This window comes from Theobroma cacao, chromosome 9, assembly GCF_053813885.1.
Source record: "Theobroma cacao isolate CCN51 chromosome 9, ASM5381388v1, whole genome shotgun sequence".
NCBI lineage: Eukaryota > Viridiplantae > Streptophyta > Magnoliopsida > Malvales > Malvaceae > Theobroma > Theobroma cacao.
In genome coordinates, this window is record NC_142647.1 from 47936151 (window position 1) to 47957445 (window position 21295).

Here is a 21295-nt window from a genome sequence, read left to right on the forward strand (position 1 = left end):
TACGGATACAGGACATGTGAAAATGTTTAGAACTCGCACGATTGGGACATTATCAAGAGGATAAATAGCAAATAAACCCTCACAAACGCTATTTATTTTAGAGAGAAACTAGACACCTAACAGGTATGGGAAACATGCACTTGCAAAAGACTCAACCAATGAAGAACAAGGAGAAAAAGCACCATCACATGGGAGACAGAAGGATTGCCTAATTCATCTTACATAAGCAATGTTTTTATCCTTGCCATACTTCAAATATACACTACATTGCCATCCATCCTAACATCCTAGAGCCCACAGGCTCAGATTTGGTTATAATGACATTTCCCAAACCAATAGCTGATTAGGAATTGCAATAGATCAGTGCATAATCAGTGCAAATATACCTTTAGGACTTTTAAGAAATATTCTCATACAGATTTAATCAGTGCAAATACATACATGACGATGTCATCTGCAGAAACTTTTCAGTGCATAATCAGGCCAGGATAAGTCCGATAACCGTAGCACCAGCAATAATTTTAGAAAACAAAGTCCCCGGAACAACTATCAAGCTGCCAACCATAGAGGTTAAACCAAAACAAAGTGAGAAAGTAGGTAGTATAAATATACAAAGAGGATTAACCTCCAAACACTGATTTCTTCTCCTACAGAGCCCATAAAAGAATGAAAACTCCGCACCTGAATTGAGGTTCAAATTGGAGATCTGCACATGGCCTGCTCAACCAAGTCATCTAGTTGAAAATAAATTTATCTACCAATTGACCACAAAGGTGATTTAGAAATCTCATATTAATGCATCAGAAAAGACTTTTATGTAATGTTTTATCTAAATAAACAACAAAGAATTTGATACCACAAACCTGGTTAATTCCATCCCTCAGGCATACATCAAACTCACATTTCACATCAAGTGCATCAAATAAAGTCAACCACAAAAATCAACCAAGGCAACAGCATGCCTTCACACCCATGTGACTAAAAAAACAAATTCCCAACTGAGGGAAGACAGTTATTACCAGAAATCTAGCAGCAAGGTCTGCATAAAGTTGCACTCAAGAGAAAAGCTCAGGAAATCCTCATTTATCCATTCCAGCTGCCAGCAGTAAACACAAACTACATTAAGCAAGTAACCAATATATAAAGACACTCCAATTCGAAACATAAAAACTCCTATCAAACTTTAAATATATCTGCTCAACAAAAAGAAAATAACATATTAATGTTCAAAAGACACAAAAAGATTCAGCGACTAATGCCCTTCTTCGCTTTGAGTGATTCAATCGCCTTCTTCCTTAACTCAATTTCAAGCTTCTTCTGCTCAGTCTCTGCATCTTCATCATCACTTGGTTGAGATTTCCTCTTAGCCACATGTTCACCATCTGAACTAGAGTCATCATCTTGACCTTTCATTTTCAGCTTCTCCGCACGACGTTCTTCCCTTCTGCGACGCCTCTCCTCACGACGTCTCCGCTTCTCCTCCTTTCGCAATCTCTTTTCTTCCTTCCTCCTCCTCTTAGCCTCTTTTCTGCCCTCTATTTCAGAATCATAACTAGAGTCATCATCTGAAGTAACTTCACGCCTCTCAGACCTTTTATGCTTTCTCTTTTCCTTATGCTTAGTTCTGTGCTTATCACTTCCTTCAGAACCTGAATCCAAACCATGATTATACTGATCAAGTTTTTCAAGCAACATTGGTGAAGTTTCTGCTTTGTGGCGTTGATCACTGTCCTTTATATCATTTTGACGGGAACGGCCCCTCTCACTAGATCTTTTTCCTTCTCTCAGGTGCAATGAACTTTGCTTCTCACCTTGAAATGTGTCCTCGGATATTGCAGGCGATCTCTGTCGATCAGGAGTTCCCAAATCAACCCCTTTTCCAGAACACTTCTCACTGTGAGGAATAAGATACAATAGTCAGACCTCTATACCAGTGATCAAACAAGAAAAATAATATCATGGTTGAGACGGAATAATACCTCTTGATTTCAAGGTCTTTCTTTCTCGATTCCATGTTATCAAGCCGACTCAAAGATTCTGTAGACCGACCACCTGCTAATTGATCAGAAGTATGAACCTTCCTAGGAGAAACCCTCTGCTTACTGACCAGGGGTGAATGCCTAAAGGAAAAAATAGATCAAACATAGTTGAACATTCATAATGTCAAAGCCAACATAAGCACTAAAATAGTTGAGACAGAATAATACCTCTTGATTTCAAGGTCTTTCTTTCTCGATTCCATGTTATCAAGCCGACTCAAAGATTCTGTAGACCGACTACCTGCTAATTGATCAGAAGTATGAACCTTCCTAGGAGAAACCCTCTGCTTACTGACTAGCGGTGAATGCCTAAAGGAAAAAATAGTTGAACATTCATAATTTCAAAGCCAACATAAGCACTAAAATAGTATGAAAAATGATAAATTTGAAACCTAACCTGCTTCTGCTGGCTTCATTTTTTCTGCCAGTCCCTTTACTGTCCCGTTGACCTTTCAATTCTCTTGGTTTCCGCTCAGGACTAGAGCCGTCATGACTAGCAATTCGCTCCCGCCTTTGCCTCATAGGACTCTCATACGGACTTGATGACCTTCAAAATCAACAATATGAAAATAAATAAGTTGCAAAGCATGGATAACAAAATATAATGGATTATGATACAAGTTAGATATCTCAAAGAAAAGTTTAATAATTTACCTTCTATCTTCACTGGCAGATCGATTCCTCACATGAGATGGAGATTTGGATACAGAAGACTTATTTGGGGACAGTGACAAAGCTGGCACTTTATAACCTGCATCCCTCTGATCCATACGATCTCTATCTGGGGAACTAGAGAGCCTACGTCCCACAGGAGACAACTTTCCACGCACTCTGCACCATAAAATTTTCTGATATACTTAAAACTGCTCCATGTATTCCACCTAAAAATTTTCAAATATAGTTGGAACAGGATTTCAACATACCCTTGTCTTTCTCCAGGAGAAAGCAAAGGCGATCTTCGTTTCTCTGGAGACCTCATAACTGGTGAAGAAGATCTACGTTGCACAGGAGACAAAGAACTTGATTGATACGGTGAACGAGACCTACCATGGGAAGGAGTTATTGACCTATGGCTGGAAGCTGGTGATCTATGTCCTACAAGAGATGATGACCTGTATCGTGGTGGTGTCGATGAAGATCTACGATGCTGTTGTCGCATAGGAGAAGGTGATTTACGTTGCATAGGAGGCGGTGATCTACATCGCAAGGGTGATGGAGATTTACGGCGCACAGGAAACAGAGATCTACGACGTATAGGTGATGGAGATCTACGGCGCCCAGGTGAAGGAGATCTACGACGCACAGGTGATGGAGATCTTCGACGCACAAGTGATGGAGATCTACGACGTCGAACAAGGGATGGTGATCTGTGACGTCGATTTGATAATGGTGATCTATGACGTCGGATTGGTGATGGTGATCTATGACATCGGATTGGTGATGGTGATCTATGACGTCGGATAGGTGATGGTGATCTATGACGCCGGATGGGTGACCGTGATCTACGACGCACGGGTGTAGGTGATCTGCGCCGATATGGGGAACGTAATCTACGTCTTATAGGAGATCGTGATCTGCGAGGTGAGCGAGATCGAGATCTTCGCCTAGAATAAGACAATCTTCGTCTTGCAGGGGAACGTGGTGACCGAGGTGAATGTCTAGATCGAGGAGTTAGAGATCGCCTTCTTGGAGAACGATACATCCTATCAGAAGAAATGGAACGCTGTCGTTGTTGAGGTGATCTGGATACACTCCTAGACTTCTGTTTGTCACTGCACGCAAATTGAGATGCTAAAATCTCAAAAAACTTACACTAATGGAACGTTTATGAAACAAACAGAAACTTCTAAATGTCAAGTAAGAATGGTTAACACAAAAACTTTCTCCCAGCCCGGTGATCACAATGTATTTATGCTATTTAATTGTACAGTGAGAAAACATACTCTGAATAGCTTCTTGAATTAGAAAGTGATCTGCTGATTGATTGAGAACGCGGTCCCCTGCATATGAAACCCAAGATATTTAATAAACATGTTTCTTATATGCAATCCTAGCAATACAATCAAACTTTAGCAGTGATTGAATTACCGAGGGGATGCAGAACGGTCAGTTGAACATGGAGATCTAGAAACTCTGCAAAAGATTAATACATAATTAAGTGTCCTAAAATAGAAAAATTCTCGTTTTAAAGATATTGCAATCATTTACTTCAATACATACACCATTTTATATTCAAAAACAACTTTCCACTAATCCCCCAACTTACTGAACTTACCCATTTGGAAAGAAAAAGGCTTCTAATTCAAACCAATTTAATGCACAATCTCAAACTTCAACAAATACTAAAGTCCTCAAGAGGACACCCTTATGGTTTACGAATTAGGACTTCCAACTTGGTCTTGGGTACAAGTCTTAGAAATGGGGGAGCAGGCCTATAGGATGAAAGAAGACTACCACAAGTTGCATAGCCCAAAACTCAATGGGCTTCTACAACAACTATAAAAGAAAACAAAAATTAAATTCTTAATCCACCCACCCCTGGAAAATATTGAGCATAAGCCCCAAACCAACAACAGCAGCAAATTTTCAGGTGATATTTGTACTATATGATAAGTTCAAAACTTATTATAACCTATAGACAGAAAAAAAGAAAGCTGATATGAAGGCAATTAAAACCTCACCTCTTCCTTCCAACACCATTCCTTTGGTCGGCATCTCTTTCACCCTCAGGACGTGCACTTGAACTCTTTGGCAGCTTATTCTTTGAGGATGGCTCCAACTCCAGGTCGCCAGCCTTCCTTTCATCCCCATTGTCCTACAGTAGTTTGAGGTAAAGGACATGAACCCAAATAATTGCAGAAGCTAGCTGATTGCCATAAGAAACACAAAGTAAAGTTAAAACCAAAAACCCAACTCTTTGCATTGCAACTCCAGCATGAAAAAGTTAGTATTACCATCTTCCTCAATCTCTCCTGTTCAAGTTCTCCACTCTCCTTATCTTTCTTCTTCTGAATCTCATTTGCTATTCGATCTGACTCCGCCTGCAACCACCCATAATAACATGGTTTAAAAGAGAAACAACAAGAGTACTACAAGAAATGTAAACCACAATCCTAGAAATATTTAAACCTTTTTCTTCCTAGTTTCTTCTTCTTTAGCATCCAAAAACTGTTGAGGAACACCACTTGCATTTCTCTGCGCGCTAAGCAGAAGGGTCCAGAGCTCTTTCATAAACTTTCCAGTATTCTTCTCCATGAATCCAGTGAGGGATATCTGAACTTGCTTGCCATTGACTTCCTGCATCAGAGCCGACAACAAGATGAACTATAAACAACATTGCACCATTATCTAAATCCCATATCAACAAACAATTAACAGGAAGCCACAAGAATAAAGAGACAGCCCCACAGCTCAAGAAAAGATTTAATGAGACAGCATCCTGCTCGGTTCAATCATCTAGCTAACAAGAAGTATGTCTTGAAGTTTTGATCCCCAAGCTGGCAATACACTTTTGAGCCACGTCAAATTATTACAATACACACTCATTACCGGAGAAACAAAAGAGATAGGGGGAAAAAATACTATTACCTTCCCATCCAGAAGACCATAGATGAAGTTAATAAGAACTTCATCTTCAAAACCGAGAAGCTCAGTTACCCGAGTAGCAATCCAAGGTCTAATAACATCCATCTCAACCTTCGTCATATCAACCTAAAAGAAAAACACAACAATTTTTTTCTTTTGATTTAATAAAATTAAATAACAGTGAACATTAAAGCCATTAATTGCATCAAAATTCGAACAAAAAATAATGTATTTAAAAACCAACCAGATGGTCCAATTCAGGAGCAAATTTCTGCGATTTCAGTAGCTTCGCTTGCTTATTGGAGAACCGAGTGTCTTGATCAGCCGAAGTACCCTAAATTTAAAAAAAAAAAAAGAAAATTAATCGACAAATTGCTAAGATCTGAACAATACACAAGACTGAAAATAAATTTTAAAAATTTACCCGGAAAAATCCGCCCGACATTTTCTAGGGTTTGAAGAGCGATCCTTTTGCTTTAAGATGGTGTGTGAGTGAGAGAACTGCTTGTTAGAGAGAGCGAGAGATTCGAACTTATAATTTACGCCATGAAATTCTAGGGTTTGGGGCTTAATCGAAGGGGAAGCTTGAGAAACTCTCAGGCGACGCGAGAGAGAGAAATAGAAAATATCTTGTACCGTTTAGGCTTGGGCTTTAGGGAATAGGTACCCTAAATCGATGAAATCGATAGTTATTTGATTCCGAATTCAGGCCTCGGTTTCAGTGGAATTACTACTTTGCCTTGTTTCTGTTAAGCGTTGGGTCAAATGGTGCTTTGAATGTTGGTTGGGTCGGGTTGAAATGGCCAGACTTGGATTTACTATTGGCCCAAAAAATGCACAACGCTTTAAATCTAGTAAAATCTCCATAAATTAAGATCTTAAAATTATACATTTTTATTAATTAATTAAAATATTATTTTAATTAATAATTTATTAATTTATACATTAATTAATACAAATTTAATTTATCAATATATTTTATATTTTTATTCAAAAAATTAAACTTAATACATGTATTGTGTATTGTAATTATACGAATATTACATAATTATTGAATTACAAATTAACATTTATTTAGTCAAAATAAATTCACAAATGTAATTAATCTTTTTAAATAGAGATCATGAATCTATCCATTTTTACAATAAATTAAAATTACATTTAATGTATACTTAATTAATATACTTAATTAATATACTTCATGAACATTGAGTCAAGTAAAAACATCTATAAAAAGGATATATAATATCACAAACGATAAAACTAAACATAGTAACTTCTCATCTTAAAAGTATAAAAAAACAATAATGACGGATAAAATGCATAAAGCATTATGTAAATACAATATATAAAATCCAAATTGCACCCAAAAGCAATGGCAACATTGAATATAAAAAAAGTTTAACTTACAAATGAGACAAGAAATAATATCGAATACGATAAGTAAGTAAAGTATTTATCAGTCAATATCAATTTTCTCTTACAATACAAGAACAATACATCAAAAATATTTAATGCACTGAGAAAAGTTAGAGATAAAGTATAAGGAAATATCAATTTCAAGAAAAAACAAGTTTCATTTTAGTTATATTTTACAAAATCCTCTTAATTAAGTCATGTATATATATATATATATATATAATTTTAATGTATAAAGAGATTATTAATTTATACATGACTACTATGTTTTTTTTTAAATGTATTATCTTATAAATTTAACAAATTACTAATTTACCATATTGATCTCAAGTCTGGATCGATTAAAAAAATTATTTAATCAATGTTATTAATTTATCGAGATTTTATTGTAATAAAAAATATGCACCAATCATTTAGTCACATGTCCGAAAACAAACACACTATATTTAAAACTTAGCTAATAAAAATTTAGTGGTCCGATAAACCAAATTAGTGAAGAAATAAGAGTGATTATTTGACTTTCTTTTTGGTCTTTTTCACTTTAAAAAAAAAAAAGGCAAACATTCAACATCAATTACATAATCACCGGTCAGCATTAGTGCATTAAAAGTGGTTGCCATTTGCTCACCTATAAAATAATAAACCATATTACAAGGTTTATATGTCATTGGATCGAAAATTTTTCATCTAAGTCTAAATCCCATTCCCACAAATGATAATTCTCACCTACAACAAATATTTTGTCACTAGTGACAATAAGTGTTGCTTAATTGTCATTACTTGTCACTCGTATGTAATGATGGTTCAACAAATATTGTAAGAAATGAATAAGGACTCAATTCAATTATATTTGCTTCTTTGACAAACCTTTCTATTTTGGGCATTAAATAATAGAAGTAGTACATCTTTGTCTATGTCTTTTTTTGATTGTGTGAAAAATTATTTATTAAATGGGGAAGTAAACCTTTGGTTCAAGACTAATGACAAGTTTAGACTTAATTTGCTCCTATGTAGTGTCGATTAGCATTTCGATTTTGGAAAATTACTTAGTTGAAGATTTCCAATGACAAATATTTTAAGTAATTTTGAACTATTTAATACACAATAAAATTTTTATAAATTAATACTCGATAAATTAATAATTTCGATTAAATAATATTTTCTATCAATCCTGATTTGAGATCAACATGGTAAATTAATAATTAGTTAAATTTATAAAATAATACATTTAAAAAAATTACGTAAGTCTACTTAATATATAAATTAATGATCTCTTTATACGTTAAAATTATATATATATATATATATGACTCATTTAGGAGGTCTATGTAAAATATAATTCTAATATTACTTGTTTTTTCTTGAAATTAATATATATTCTCAATGCATTAAAAAGCTTTAGAGTATTGTTCTCGAGTTGTAAGAGAAAATTATGGAATGTAATTGTTTCTTTTAGTGCATCAATAAATTCTAATATAAAACTATCGTTTTTAATTTCATCTTTTTTGTTATTTTTATGATGTTATCAATAATTTGCTTGTAACAAATAATGATAATTCGTAATTCGATAATTAAGTAATATTTGTATAATCATAATACACACTATATATACTAAATTGAATTTTTGAGAAAAAATAAAATTTTTTGATAAATTAATGCATAAATTAATAAACTATTAATTTATCAATTAAATAATATCTTCATTAATTAATAAAAATTTTTATCAAAAAATATTAATTTATGAAAATTTTACTCTATTAAGTCAATTTTATTTTAAAAAATTATTATATATAGTCATTCTCCCTAAAATTTGAAGAAAAGATGACAGCAGATTCCAATTTGGGAGGATCTGTACCGTTTATTTTAAATGGGACCCACAATCAAGCACACGCTGACGTGGACATGATCAAACTCGACTGTCCTCTCCTCCCCCCTCTGTATATATACGACCAAAACAAAATTTAGTGACAAAAAAAAAAAAAAAAAGGAGTTGTACAGAGCATTTAGCTCATCACTTCTCTCTCTTTCTCTGCCTACAGGCTACAGCCTTTCCTAGGAAGAAACTGATACAAGAAAAAAGAAAAAAAAAATCTGAAAGAGCTCTTCAGATTATGCCACGTGGCCCCATTCCTTATAATCGGATGCAAACCTATTTATATTCCACTCTTTATTCTCGATTTCTCGTCCGCCCTCTCTGTCTATCCTCTCTCTCTCTCTCTCTCTCCAGCTCCGATTCGCCAAACCCTAGTCTCCTTTCTCTGATTGTATCCGATCGATCGGTTTTTCAAAGTTCGCTTCCCATGCTCCGCTACTTTTTCTCCTAAAATTTCACCGAGAGGAAAAAGAATCCGAGAATTCTTTCTTGTCTGTAAAAAGAAAATAAAGAAGAATCGAAGGAGGAGGAGCTAGATAGAAGATTCGAGGAAAAACGAAATGGCCTCGTCGACAACGAGCGCGGTGTACATCCACGTCATCGAAGACGTCATCAACAAGGTTCGCGATGAGTTCATCAACAACGGTGGACCCGGGGAAACTGTCCTCAACGAACTTCAAGGAGTAAAAAAAAATCCTTCTCTCATTTCCTTTTTATTCGGTTCTTTTTAATTTTAGGGTTCGATTTTTTTAATTATTTTTAGAAAATGATTTGTGGTTTTGGGGATTATCGGTGTGTCTCGATTTGATCTGATTGGAACGCTAGGGTTTTTGATTAATTTTATCGAAATGAAACTGATCTAGTGAATTGATTGTGCGAAATATTGGATTTTTAGATTTGGGAAATGAAGATGATGCAAGCGGGAGTAGTCTGTGGTCCAATTGAGAGGTCTTCGGGTCAGAAACAGCCCACACCTGGTGGCCCAATTACTCCGGTGCACGATCTTAATGTTCCCTACGAAGGGCCCGAGGAGTATGAAACTCCTACAGCTGATATGCTTTTCCCTCCGGTTATGGCCCAATTACTCTGCTTTGAGTGCCTTTATTTGCTTAAATTGTGGTGGATATTTTTGTTTTGTGATTTTTTGATTAATGGTTTTAATTATGTAGACTCCATTGCAAACACCTGTTCCTACACCGTTGCCTGGAAGTGCAGATGGTTCTATGTATAACATCCCTACTGGAAGTAGTGACTATCCTACTCCTGTGACTGATGGTGGCGGCAATACTGATGCGAAAGGTGCAAGGCCGAGCCCGTATATGGTAAGCATGCTCTGTTAGTGCCATTTTCATTTGGGAAACATTGTGTAACAGTAGTTGTACTTTTGCACTTGCCAAAGAAAGGAAAAAGAAGTGGCTTTGTTGGCTCATTGAAGCTTTATTGGTGATCTATACTTTTTATTTTTTTTTCCACAGCAATCTCCTTCTCCTTGGCCGAATCAAAGGACCCCACTCAGTGTTGATGTTAATGTCGGTGAGTATGTCATTAAAAGAGCAATTAGTTCTAACCCACTACGGTTTGTTAATAATAAGTGCTATTTTCTTGTAGCTTATGTGGAAGGGCGGGATGAGGTGGATAGAGGACCTTCTCATCAACCCCTGACACAGGTAACTCCTGTTACGAGTAAAATTACAACTGCATAATGATGTCTGGGTTTTTCTGGTTTGAGGAGCACTCATGGGTCATGCAAAAGGGTTTCACATCCCAAAGGGTTTGAATTGACTCTTTTTGGAAATATTTCGTTCAATAATCCTTGTTCCTATGTCAAGACGAACTATTATTACTTAAGTTGGTGATTAATTTTAATATTGGAGAAAATTCCAGGACTTCTTTATGATGTCTTCTGGAAAGCGAAAACGTGAGGATTTTACCACTCAATATCACAATGGTGGTGGATATATACCCCAACAAGATGGAGCTGGAGATGCCATATTTGAAGTTGCAAAGGCAGAGGTTAGTTATCCTCTTATTTAGTGACAGTCTGTCATGTGCGTGTTCATTTGAAATTTTTGTTCAATCGCAAATCATGGTTTGATATCTTCTGTGGATGTGTGTGGCTCTGGTAGACCTCTACTTTATCTCCTTCTGTATGTAAATCATGGATTTGCCTTTCTTCTCCAGAAAGTTGTAGAATCTTTTTTTTTTTTTAATCTTCTTTGGGGAAAACAGGATTCTTAAATCTGTGTTGTTGCAGCCTAATATGAGAATATCACAGTGATTCAAGCCATTGATTTGATATGGCAAACTAGCAATTACTGTAATTACACGCATTATAAGACCCAACATCCATTGGCTATTCTTCTTTTCCAAGGGTCTTATGCTGGTGAAGATCTTTCCTGCTTATCAAAATAACATCACTGATAAACTGCTTAAAAAGTAATATTGAAATGAGTAATGTTTCTTGTGGTCAAATACTGATTAGTCGGTATTTGGTAGGAGCAGGACTAGTTTATTCTATGTAAATGGAGAATAAAGGAGTGATAAGTTGATTAGTGTCCATTCTGGTAGTGCTTGACATGGATCAAGGTCTTCCTGGAAGTTCTGTTTCTGTACTGTTGTAGAGTTATTGTGGTCTCCTCTGAAGTTACAGGTTTTAGGTTAGTAGTCATTAAGTGTTTTGTGAATTAGGAAAGAATATTCTTAAAAGTTACAAGTATGTGTTGATGAGTGTATTTTGAGCTGACAGAGAATGTTCTCAAAGGGTAAAGCAGTTGGCAGACAGTATATGACAGTTCTTTTAGATCAGTGTGATAAGAAGAGGTTTCTTAAGTCCCCTTACTAGTGAAATTGCTGGTGCAATTTAGTGAATTGTTGCGTGTCTGCTTATTCATTTCTCTGTCAACTTCATTGACTGAATTATTCATTATTGAAGTCTTGCAAGTTGTCCATTTTGGGGTACTCTTTCTTTTAGAGAGGGACTGCCAGTATGAACATTTGTAAATTTGTTATATGAAGGAAAACGGCAGACATACCTGTTAGCCTAAGTTCTTTTATTCATTATTGTTGGATCTGCTTCAGACAAGATGTTTTTTTGTACCCACATTCTTTTCTCTTTTATTTACTTTTTATCTTAATAATAACGCAAAAGCAAACATAGTTGAAGCTCTGAGCTATAATGTGATGATTGTTTATGAGGAAAGTTATTTATTCTAGTTGAAGCCAGAGGGGTGCTTGTAAACCAGAAATATTGTTGGAATGTTTGAGTTTGTAGTTGTTTCAACTATGAGCTATAATGTGATGAATATTTTTGAGGAAACTTATTTATGCTAGTTGAAACCAGAAGGGTGCTTGTAAACCAGAAATATTGTTGGAATATTTGAGTTTGTAGTTGTCATGTGTTTTACACCCTTCTTTAATGTATTATATCTAAACTTTCAGGGAAGTAAGGGTAGTGATTTCCTTGATAGACGTGATTCTACAACCACTGCAAAAAGCGAGATCTTAGCACACTTGGCTAGGTCATCTTCAAAGATCCCTCAACTGGATGGACCAATTCCTGATCCATATGATGATATGCTTTCAACTCCTAATGTAAGTATCATATTGTGATATTCCAATGACATTCATCTGTTCTATTTTCTCTGATGTGAGATGCATTGTGCAATTATCTATGTTGATATTGGCATGCAACCTATCTTTTAATATGACTGCGTTGTTTAATTGCAGTTCAATTTCGATGTTGCATTATATATAGTGTATAACTACTGTACAATGCTTAGCCAACTTGGTATCTGCAGTTGCACTTGGCTGACCCCAAAAACCGGTGATGGTAATCTTTTGAGGGTAAAGTTGAATTGGCATATGGGAAATGCCACAATAAATCTAGATTTTGGCTGCATTGCTTATATTGTAAGTGGGGGGAATAGAAAATTTTCAAATTTAGAAACCAGTGACCAGTTCAATGGTAGTTTTGCTCCTTAACTGAGTGATAGAATGGTTCTTGATTTTTCTTTGGTCAATTCCTAACCTTATTTTGTGACATTCTGCAACATAGTGATAGAATGGTTCTTGGTTTTTCTTTGGTCGGTTCCTAATCTTATTTTGTGACATTTTGCAACAGTGTTACTTTGTGCATGTGGTTTAGAATGGGCCTTTTCTCTTTGTTGCTCATGTATATCATTGGAGATTTCACTAACTTACAGGCTGTTGCTTTTTGATTTTCTTCTCTTACCTTGAAGATATACAATTATCAAGGAGTTGTCAATGAAGACTACAATGTAGTGAACACACCGGCTCCTAATGGTAACTTTAGCAATGATTGAATTGAGGATTGCATCTTATTGTACTTTGATTATATGCCTGTTCCTCCCTCTCTCTCCCTTATTTGTTGGTTTTTTTTGGTTTACCTGCTTTTCTTGTTTACCTCCCAGACCTTCAAGCTGCAACTCCTGCTCCTGTTGCCCAAAATGATACTGGAGATGACGACGACGATGAGCCATTGAATGAAGATGATGATGATGATGAATTGGATGATGTGGACCAGGGAGAGGAGCTGAACACACAGCATTTAGTTTTGGCTCAATTTGACAAGGTGATTTTGCTATTTCTGCAGCGTGCGTCATTGCTGCCCATGACGTACTTCATAATTTGTATTTATATAAGTTTTGGTAGTCTCATTACTCTTCTATGTAGACAATAACTGATGATATTGTATGTTTGTGTTTGTAGGTGACTCGTACCAAGAGCAGATGGAAATGCACACTGAAGGATGGCATCATGCATATAAACAACAAGGACATTCTCTTTAATAAGGTGTGCTTGTCACTGAGTAATATATGGCATTTATTTTTACTCGTCTGTCACTGTTATTGAATCAAAGTTTTTGGCTGAATGAGTATAATCTTTTGCAGGCAACAGGTGAATTTGACTTCTGATTTTGTTAGAGAAATGTCTATTCACCATCAAATTGCAAATTGCTTTAAAAGATCAAGTGAAGGGTCTTATTGGGTGTTTGGTAGTTTTTCTTCGATTAATATTAGAGTGAAATCTTGAAGGAAGGGCATGACATGTTTTATTTTAATACCTTCCGTGAGACTTGGGTTGGATGGTTGTCCTATTGTACATAAAGGAAGAGCTTTTTCGGCCTTAGAATGGATGGCTACTTGAGATGCTTCATGAAGTTTTAACGTTTCTGCGATGGAATATGTAATTTTATTTTTACTACATACTTAAGACGTTTTGGTTCATTTACGGGTCTCAATTGTTTGTTTACTTATATTTGTTGCACTTTGGTTTCAAAATCAAACCTCGCTTTCGTTCCTGCTTTTAGCTGAAACATCATTCTTCCTTGTAGTGAAAGACATGAAACAATACACTGATTTGCTTGTGGTGGTAGCATTTAGCAACAGCTAAAATGCAAGGCACAATTAAGTTAAAAATAGCCTGTATTTGAGTGTTCTGCTTTACCTCTTGAAATTTCCAAAGGCAACGATTTGTTATTGTAAAGCAACAACAAAGAGGAATAGACAGAATCCCATATTCAAAACATGCTCCTCTTCCAAAAGGGGAATCAACAACCGTAACTCTGGGAGACAAATCGCGTTATCATCTTTCTTGCAAGCAAAATGATAGGCAACGTCAAATCACCCAAGAAGCTTCCCATCATGGGAAATGCATTATACAACAAGATGAAAGACACCGGTATCGACTATGGAGAAAGATCCCCATCGATCAAGACACCATCAATTTTATATGAACTAACTACACTGGCAAATCTACCTTATGGTCGAAAAACACAAAGTGAACCAACCACATTTGATGTACAGATGCAGAACAAAAGCATCACTGTGCATCATTGACAAGAAGGCATTTGGTTTGAAACAAAGTGAACACAGTTGAAGCCTCCACATATGCTGGAACAGCTGGATGTTTCCAACCAATTGGTGTTGGCATTGCAGCTTTCTTGTCACCAGTGCCTTGGTTACCGTTTTTCCATGTTGGCATCACGAATTCTTCAATCTCTGAAAATGAATTCTGTGATGGAATGAGCGGCGATAGTAAGGGAATTGCAGCTGGAGAAGTCCCACCAGAGGACCCAAAAGGGCTGGTACCGGCAGCGGCAGCATTCATCTGATCAAGCTTAAGAGATGCTGGGGCACGCTTTTGTAGCCTGGTGGGTGGTTTCCCTGCTATGGCTTTGGTCAAGCCGATATGTTGTTGCTCAAATAAGTTCCCACCGTCCTCCATTGTTGAAATGAAACGCCGCGTGTTGTCATCAGTGCCTTGGTCACCATTTTTCCATGTTAGAACCACGAATTCTTCTGTATCTGGAAATGGATACGGTGATAAAGTGACAGGCGACAGTAAGGGAATTGCAGCCGGAGAAGTCCCACCAGAGGTCCCAAAAAGGCGGGTCCCGGCAGCGGCAGTGTTTATCCGATCAAGCTTAAGAGACGCCGGAGCATGCTTTTGTAGCCTGGTGGGTGGCTTCCCTACTTTGGTTTTGGTCATGCCAATAAATTGCTTCTCGAATATGTTCCCACCGTCCTCCATTCTTGATATGAAACCCCCTGGAAACTTCCAACAGAAACGACTCTCCCTTTCTCTTTTCTATCTCTCTCAACACCCCAAACCATCAATGGTTTAAACATGAGCATGGCAACTCAAGGACAGATATAAAAAGGTCAAATATAGAGAATAGAGGAAGGGAAAATGTGAAGTGGGAATGGGGGCGGGGGGGCGGGGAATGGTCAATCAAGACCTTGTCTTGGGAACCGGGAAATATGGGGTCAGTTAACAGGGGTGATGAAAGGAGAGTGCTGGAAAGGCATTGTCGAAAGACAGTTATAAAGGTGTGGGCAACGGTCATTTCCTGAATCACTCAGGGGCATTATTTATTTTGAGTGGCTAATATTTTTTTCCAACGAGACTTTCTCAATCCCCCAAGTCAAACCCATCATTATTCTACCATTTTTGGGAGGCTGACAAGATGTTTCTCTCTGAACTGCATCTGATATCTTCGCTGCAAAACCACGGTTTCATTTGATTTTGTAATGTTGGAAGTCCAATAAGTTGCAGTTTCCATATGCCTTCGACTGTCTTGAATTATGGGTCAAAACCCAAAACGAAAGACAAGTTACAGTTAGAACCCAAAAACCGTTTTTCTTATTTTGTTTTTAAGTTTTTTTTTTTAACTTTTTTAGCTGATGTTGAACAAAACAAAGTTGAATTATTGCATATAGCTGACATGAAAATACCCGAATAAATCCAAAGCCTCAATATCAAGAATAGAATCCATCACATGTGTCGTATGGTAACAAATAAAATAAAAGGACAGAAACAAGATAAAAGCGGGAAAATCACCTACCAACCGACAGATTTTTGTGTGTTTTTTTCTTTATTTTTTGTGTATTCTCTGATCATTTCTTCCAATGGCTTGCAGTGCCACTACTAAGCCTCTACTGAACCTCGAAATCTCACAGTCACACCGGCCAAAGAAACCACTCCCTCTCTTTTTCTGTTCCTTCACTAATAGGCCAAGACTTTCTCCAAAGACTTTGTGCTCTCAAGCAAAAGATTACTGCAAGATTGACATCTTTTCAAGTCCATCACTGTTTTGTAGTCGGAAACCCAGATTCCAGGTAAAGTATCAATGACTATGATTTCTCTTTGAACTTTGGGTTGTTTAAATCATGGGATTTTTTTGTTTGCTTTTTGTAGGTTGCTGCACAGAGGGATTATTCTTCAGGGGAAGAAGCAGAGTCACTTGGACCTGACTCAGCTTACCAAGAGCGTTTTTCTTGGTCTTCAGTGATTTCGCCGTACGTTTTTATCTTTTTTTTTTTTAATTTTATGTTTTCCTTCACTGGGTAGTTTTGGTTTTTTCTTCCTTTTTTTTTTTGTCCAATTATCTTCTTGGTAGGGAGAAGGGTTAGCTTCTTAGTATAGTTGGTGATAATGGAAATTTGAAGAAAGGAATAATTAGGGATAGGTTGTAGATCATTTTAATGAACAGTCTCCTCTAACCTTCTGTCAATTTAGTGACTTGACTTAATTTTGATTCTTGCGATCAGATTTTTGTTCCCAGCTCTGGGAGGGTTGTTATTTGGGTATGACATTGGTGCCACCTCTGGTGCTACCATCTCTTTGCAGGTACTTCAACAGCCTACTGTTTTTCTCATAATTTTATCCAATTAATTTACCATTTCTTGTTTAGTTCAGCAGCATTAACTACATTAAAAGATCATATTTTTTCATCTAATATATTATGTTGATAATGTCAGTCACCTGAGCTTAGTGGCATTACTTGGTTCAACCTTTCAGCTGTTCAGCTTGGTCTAGTGGTATGATTCCTTGCTTTTACCTACACAACTGGTGCATCTTTTGTGGACATTTGCGATCTTTTTCTGTCAATAATTAATGACAATGTATTCTTTTTCTTTCTAACTATATTGGCTTGAGTGCAGGTCAGTGGCTCCCTTTATGGGGCGCTTCTTGGTTCCCTCCTTGTCTATCCAATTGCAGATTTCCTTGGTAGTCCTTTGTTCAACTTCTTCATCATAGTTGGAGCTTATATGTATCAATTTCTCTTAACCAATATTTTTGATTTGTGCATGAAGGAAGGAGGAGGGAACTCATCATTGCTGCTCTATTATATGTGCTTGGTGGTTCGTTGACTGCTTATGCTCCAGACCTTAGTGTTCTCTTAGTAGGACGGCTACTTTATGGCCTGGGTATTGGACTGGTGAGCTTCACAAAACTAAATGCTGGTATTTCTGGTAGATTTATTATGATGTGCTTACTTATAACATCCTGCAACAATGCCATTGCACAGGCCATGCATGGGGCTCCCCTCTACATAGCAGAAACTTGCCCATCTCAGATACGTGGTACACTAATATCTCTAAAGGAACTATTCATAGTTCTGGGAATTTTGGTAAGTTCTTAAACATGTTGTTTGACTACCTACTTTATTTCTTTGTAAGCAAGCTGAGCTCAAGTATGGATTCCTCTGTAGTTGGGATATTTTGTGGGAAGCTTCCAAATTAATGCTGTTGGGGGGTGGCGATTCATGTATGGGTGTAGTGCTCCAATTGCATTACTTATGGGAATAGGCATGTGGAGTCTCCCACCATCACCACGCTGGTTACTTCTCAGAGCGGTTCAAGGTAAAGGATATTTACAAGAATACAAAGAGAAGGCCATCCTTGCCCTAAGCAAACTACGGGGTCGGGCTCCAGGTGATGAAGCATCTGAGAAGCAAATAGAAGATAACCTATTGTCAGTGAAGTCTACATATGTGGAACAGGAATCTGAAGGAAATATCTTGGAGGTATTTCAGGGGCCAAGTTTGAAAGCCTTCATAATCGCTGGAGGTTTAGTCCTTTTTCAACAGGTACTACTCCTCCTTGCTCATCCGTACTATTATTTATTTATAAATTATATTCCTATGTTTTTTGCTAATAAACATATGAGGAGGGAACACTAAGAATTCAGAATTTTATGTTAAAGAGCTTATTTAGTACCTTTATTATGACAGATAACTGGCCAACCGAGTGTTCTGTATTATGCTGGTCCAATTCTACAGGTACTGATAATTGAATCGTTTCTCTATTATCCCAGTGTTTTTAAAATGGATATGTCAATTATCCAAACTCATATAATAGTTTTTGTAATTTTGTTTCTGAAGAGTGCTGGATTTTCTGCGGCTGCTGATGCTACCCGCCTTTCCGTTCTAGTAGGTTTGTTCAAGGTAACTCTTAATAGATCTTGTTATTTAACTTTTGAATCAGGGTTTATCATGTTACCTTCTTTCCTATGCTGATTAATTACTGTTTTAAATATACCTTCCTGTAGTTACTAATGACTTGGATAGCTGTTGTAAAAGTTGATGATCTTGGCAGAAGACCTTTGCTGATTGGAGGTGTTGGTGGGATTGTATGTAAACTATTCCCCTCATTTCTGTTGAACTGTCATGCCCTTAGGTATGTTAGTTTGCAAAGATGATTATGGAAGTTTTTATTTGTCTTTCTGAACTCATTGCACTGCAGGCTCTTTCCTTGTTTCTTCTTTCTGCTTATTACAAATTTCTTGGAGGATTCCCTTTCGTTGCTGTAGCTGCTCTACTTCTCTATGTCGGTTGCTATCAGGCCAGTATTTTCTCTTTTTGGCACTGGGACACCTTCTAGGATCAGAAATTTTATTTTATTTCTTTTCCCTCCTAGAGTTTTACATATGAAAAGAACTAATAAAGCTTCAACATGGTTGGAAAAAGGAAAGCGGTTCCAAATGGAAAAAAAAAAAAAAGCTGGAAATCAAAGAAAGAGAATTATGTGGAAAAAGTAGAAAAAAAGAAAAGGCTGTTCACGTGCTTTCCTTGTCCATGAGACCAAGGTGTACTCTAATCTGACACTTTCCCTTGTAAATGATGTTTCAGATATCATTTGGGCCTATCAGTTGGCTAATGGTGTCTGAAATTTTCCCACTACGCACAAGAGGGAAAGGGATTAGTCTTGCAGTTCTCACTAACTTTGGTTCAAATGCTATTGTTACCTTTGCATTCTCACCATTGAAGGTATTGATTCAATTCTGAACAGAGTACTTCTTTTAAAGTTGCTTTCTTGTAGTTTTTAGTGCTTTGAATTTGACTGTTGCGATCAGAATTAATATCTGCTGATTCTGCAGGAGTTGCTAGGAGCAGAAAATCTTTTCCTTGTTTTTGGTGCTATTGCTCTGTCATCACTTTTGTTTGTTGTACTCTACGTCCCTGAGACTAAAGGTTTGAGCTTAGAAGAAATAGAATCCAAGATCCTGAAGTGAAAGCTCAGCAATTCCCGCTATCATCATGATTTCAGGGCAAAGATATTTCTCAGGATTGCACTGGATGGTTTTCTATTTATAATCTCATGGGATTTGTTGGACTACTATTTTAGCTGAACGTTTCTTATGACATGTAAATGGAGTTGTATGTATGATAATCAATGCCCTTCTTAAACGAATGCCATGATGGAGATTTTTGTGTATTCAATTGAAAAGCTCGCGAAGAAGGGTTATGACATGCTCCTGAAAGAAGTCTATGTGTATCCCAATATCCCAAAAACACCCAGCAAAAACTATTTCCTGTTATTTGACTTATTTCTTGCATTAAATACAATCATTTGAGTGCTTTTGATTGCTGATTGAATTTCAAGTGCTTGTATTGTTGCCAAGAAGCTTGCTGCACAGGAGAAAGATCTCCAGGTTGGTGAATGTGGGCATTTTGAAATGTTTTCATATTTTGGTTAACCATAAGATCCTGAATCTACTTTCACAGTTTTACAGCCATTGACAGATCTATGTAAGATAGTTTTATTTCTTCATATTTCTTCTCCTGAAAAAGTAAGCAATTCCAGGGATTGTTATCAGCACAACAACAGCTGTTATGAATATAATAAAGATAATCAATCCACCTGGCTTTCTCCTTCCTCAATTATCAGTGACAGTTGTGGAAGCTTTGAAATTTCAAGGCTTTGTGCTTGTCCACTTCTGCTGAAATCCAATAATATAGTGTTCACTTTGCAAGTGCTCCAATTGATGATAAGACTTTCCTAAAAGAACATACAAATAGTGGTCACTTGCGGATGCTTACTTTGAATTAGACTTGGGGGTGGAAAACGTTTAAATGGGTCATTTTGTTATATATTATCAAAGTCCATGTTTTTGTACTTACTATGGAATTCTTAGTTTGGTGTGTCTGGTGTTATTGTAAGAAGAAAGATCAATTGATGTACCTTCTCGTTGGCATATCAGAAACCATCTGATATCTTGCCAGTCCTTACACTAACGATTCTTTTTGTTTTTTGTAAGCCACAGCGGCTAAACTTGTGTCTCCCAAGTGAGACTATTAATAATATCATCACTTTTCCAAAAAAAAAAAAAAAAAAACTTGCAAGTCCATTGATCTTTCTGAAAATTTCCTGGAAAATATATGTTTAGAGATCCACCTTGAAGGTGGGAAGCCTTAACCGGATGTGTTGGTAACAGGTAAGCCCGAAGGCTGTTCCCGTCCCTGTCAGGGGAGATGCCAACCATCTCTCCTTTCTACGAACACTCCTGGAAAATATATGTTTGTTTTCCTTCTACATGGGAAAAATAAGCAGCTTGGGCAGATACATTAGATTTCAGGCTGTTCACATCTATTTCTAGTGTCAAACTCAACTGCACCAAGATGAAATTTGTAGAAATGCTATTGTTTGAAGAATTGAAAACTTCTTAAAATTGGCTTGCTGCAACTGCTTATTGGCTGAAGTCCATCTGGATATCGTTGCTAAACACCTGACAGTTTTCCCACTTGGGACACGGTAATCAGTTCATTTTTTTAGTTATGTATCGTTGTCTCGTG

At 36.7% G+C, this 21295-nt stretch overlaps 4 protein-coding genes and 1 non-coding gene across 9 annotated transcripts; 2 read left to right on the forward strand and 3 right to left on the reverse strand.

Annotated features, from left to right (window-relative positions):
• Positions 1–1068: 1068 nt before the first annotated feature.
• On the reverse strand, positions 1069–6282 carry LOC18590634 (splicing factor PWI domain-containing protein). The gene is made up of 14 exons (XM_088809477.1): positions 6049–6282; positions 5869–5958; positions 5628–5750; positions 5169–5336; positions 4994–5080; positions 4721–4854; positions 4128–4172; positions 3983–4039; positions 2963–3811; positions 2694–2870; positions 2437–2586; positions 2208–2348; positions 1980–2120; positions 1069–1894 (listed from the first exon to the last, which is right to left on the reverse strand). Exons 1-14 carry the CDS (start codon positions 6067–6069, stop codon positions 1246–1248), a joined length of 2832 nt encoding a protein of 943 aa, XP_088665603.1. The 5' UTR covers positions 6070–6282; the 3' UTR covers positions 1069–1245.
• A 2736-nt stretch (positions 6283–9018) lies between these two features.
• LOC18590635 (transcription initiation factor IIA large subunit-like) lies at positions 9019–14162 on the forward strand. Of its 2 annotated transcripts, XM_007016272.3 has the most exons (11): positions 9019–9599; positions 9812–9985; positions 10086–10238; positions 10392–10449; positions 10525–10583; positions 10801–10929; positions 12355–12507; positions 13155–13218; positions 13347–13507; positions 13645–13728; positions 13827–14162. In XM_007016272.3, the coding sequence occupies exons 1-11, from the start codon at positions 9477–9479 to the stop codon at positions 13848–13850; spliced, it is 1182 nt and encodes a 393-aa protein (XP_007016334.3). In that variant the 5' UTR covers positions 9019–9476; the 3' UTR covers positions 13851–14162. The 2 variants fall into 2 exon arrangements, with proteins under 2 accessions (XP_007016334.3, XP_017983002.2); XM_018127513.2 differs by having other exon boundaries at positions 10392–10583.
• Positions 14163–14342: 180 nt separating this feature from the next.
• On the reverse strand, positions 14343–15980 carry LOC148761046 (uncharacterized). The gene has a single exon (XM_088809633.1). It carries the CDS (start codon positions 15466–15468, stop codon positions 14758–14760), a length of 711 nt encoding a protein of 236 aa, XP_088665759.1. The 5' UTR covers positions 15469–15980; the 3' UTR covers positions 14343–14757.
• Positions 15903–20040, forward strand: LOC18590637 (Major facilitator superfamily protein). 4 transcript variants are annotated; one of them, XM_088809630.1, is made up of 15 exons: positions 15905–16056; positions 16358–16556; positions 16636–16736; positions 16989–17067; positions 17199–17258; positions 17382–17448; positions 17535–17659; positions 17750–17851; positions 17933–18310; positions 18455–18502; positions 18605–18667; positions 18772–18852; positions 18966–19064; positions 19352–19489; positions 19600–20040. In XM_088809630.1, the coding sequence occupies exons 1-15, from the start codon at positions 16001–16003 to the stop codon at positions 19732–19734; spliced, it is 1731 nt and encodes a 576-aa protein (XP_088665756.1). In that variant the 5' UTR covers positions 15905–16000; the 3' UTR covers positions 19735–20040. The 4 variants fall into 4 exon arrangements, with proteins under 4 accessions (XP_088665758.1, XP_088665756.1, XP_088665757.1 ...); XM_088809631.1 differs by having other exon boundaries at positions 15924–16050; XM_088809632.1 differs by lacking the exon at positions 19600–20040 and having other exon boundaries at positions 15903–16056; positions 18772–18899.
• An 833-nt stretch (positions 20041–20873) lies between these two features.
• Positions 20874–21004, reverse strand: LOC148761047 (U6atac minor spliceosomal RNA). Its single transcript, XR_016028701.1, has one exon. It is a non-coding gene; the product is annotated as a U6atac minor spliceosomal RNA (small nuclear RNA).
• Between the last annotated feature and the right edge of the window lie 291 nt (positions 21005–21295).

Excerpts from the sequence above, each read along its gene's own strand:
- LOC18590634 (XM_088809477.1), bottom strand. The coding sequence starts at position 6,069 with ATGTCGGGCGGATTTTTCCGG. Across the intron at positions 3,812-3,982 it reads AATTCAAGAAGCTATTCAGA|TGACAAACAGAAGTCTAGGA; the intron begins GTATGTTTTCTC and ends ATTTGCGTGCAG. Across the intron at positions 2,121-2,207 it reads AAAGACCTTGAAATCAAGAG|GCATTCACCCCTGGTCAGTA; the intron begins GTATTATTCTGT and ends TTTTTCCTTTAG.
- LOC18590635 (XM_018127513.2), top strand. The coding sequence starts at position 9,477 with ATGGCCTCGTCGACAACGAGCGCGGTGTACATCCACGTCATCGAAGAC. Across the intron at positions 9,986-10,085 it reads CTGATATGCTTTTCCCTCCG|ACTCCATTGCAAACACCTGT; the intron begins GTTATGGCCCAA and ends TTAATTATGTAG. Across the intron at positions 13,729-13,826 it reads AGGACATTCTCTTTAATAAG|GCAACAGGTGAATTTGACTT; the intron begins GTGTGCTTGTCA and ends AATCTTTTGCAG.
- LOC148761046 (XM_088809633.1), bottom strand. The coding sequence starts at position 15,468 with ATGGAGGACGGTGGGAACATATTCGAGAAGCAATTTATTGGCATGACC.
- LOC18590637 (XM_088809630.1), top strand. The coding sequence starts at position 16,001 with ATGCCTTCGACTGTCTTGAATTATGGGTCAAAACCCAAAACGAAAGAC. Across the intron at positions 17,449-17,534 it reads TCCAATTGCAGATTTCCTTG|GAAGGAGGAGGGAACTCATC; the intron begins GTAGTCCTTTGT and ends TTGTGCATGAAG. Across the intron at positions 19,490-19,599 it reads TTGCATTCTCACCATTGAAG|GAGTTGCTAGGAGCAGAAAA; the intron begins GTATTGATTCAA and ends CTGATTCTGCAG.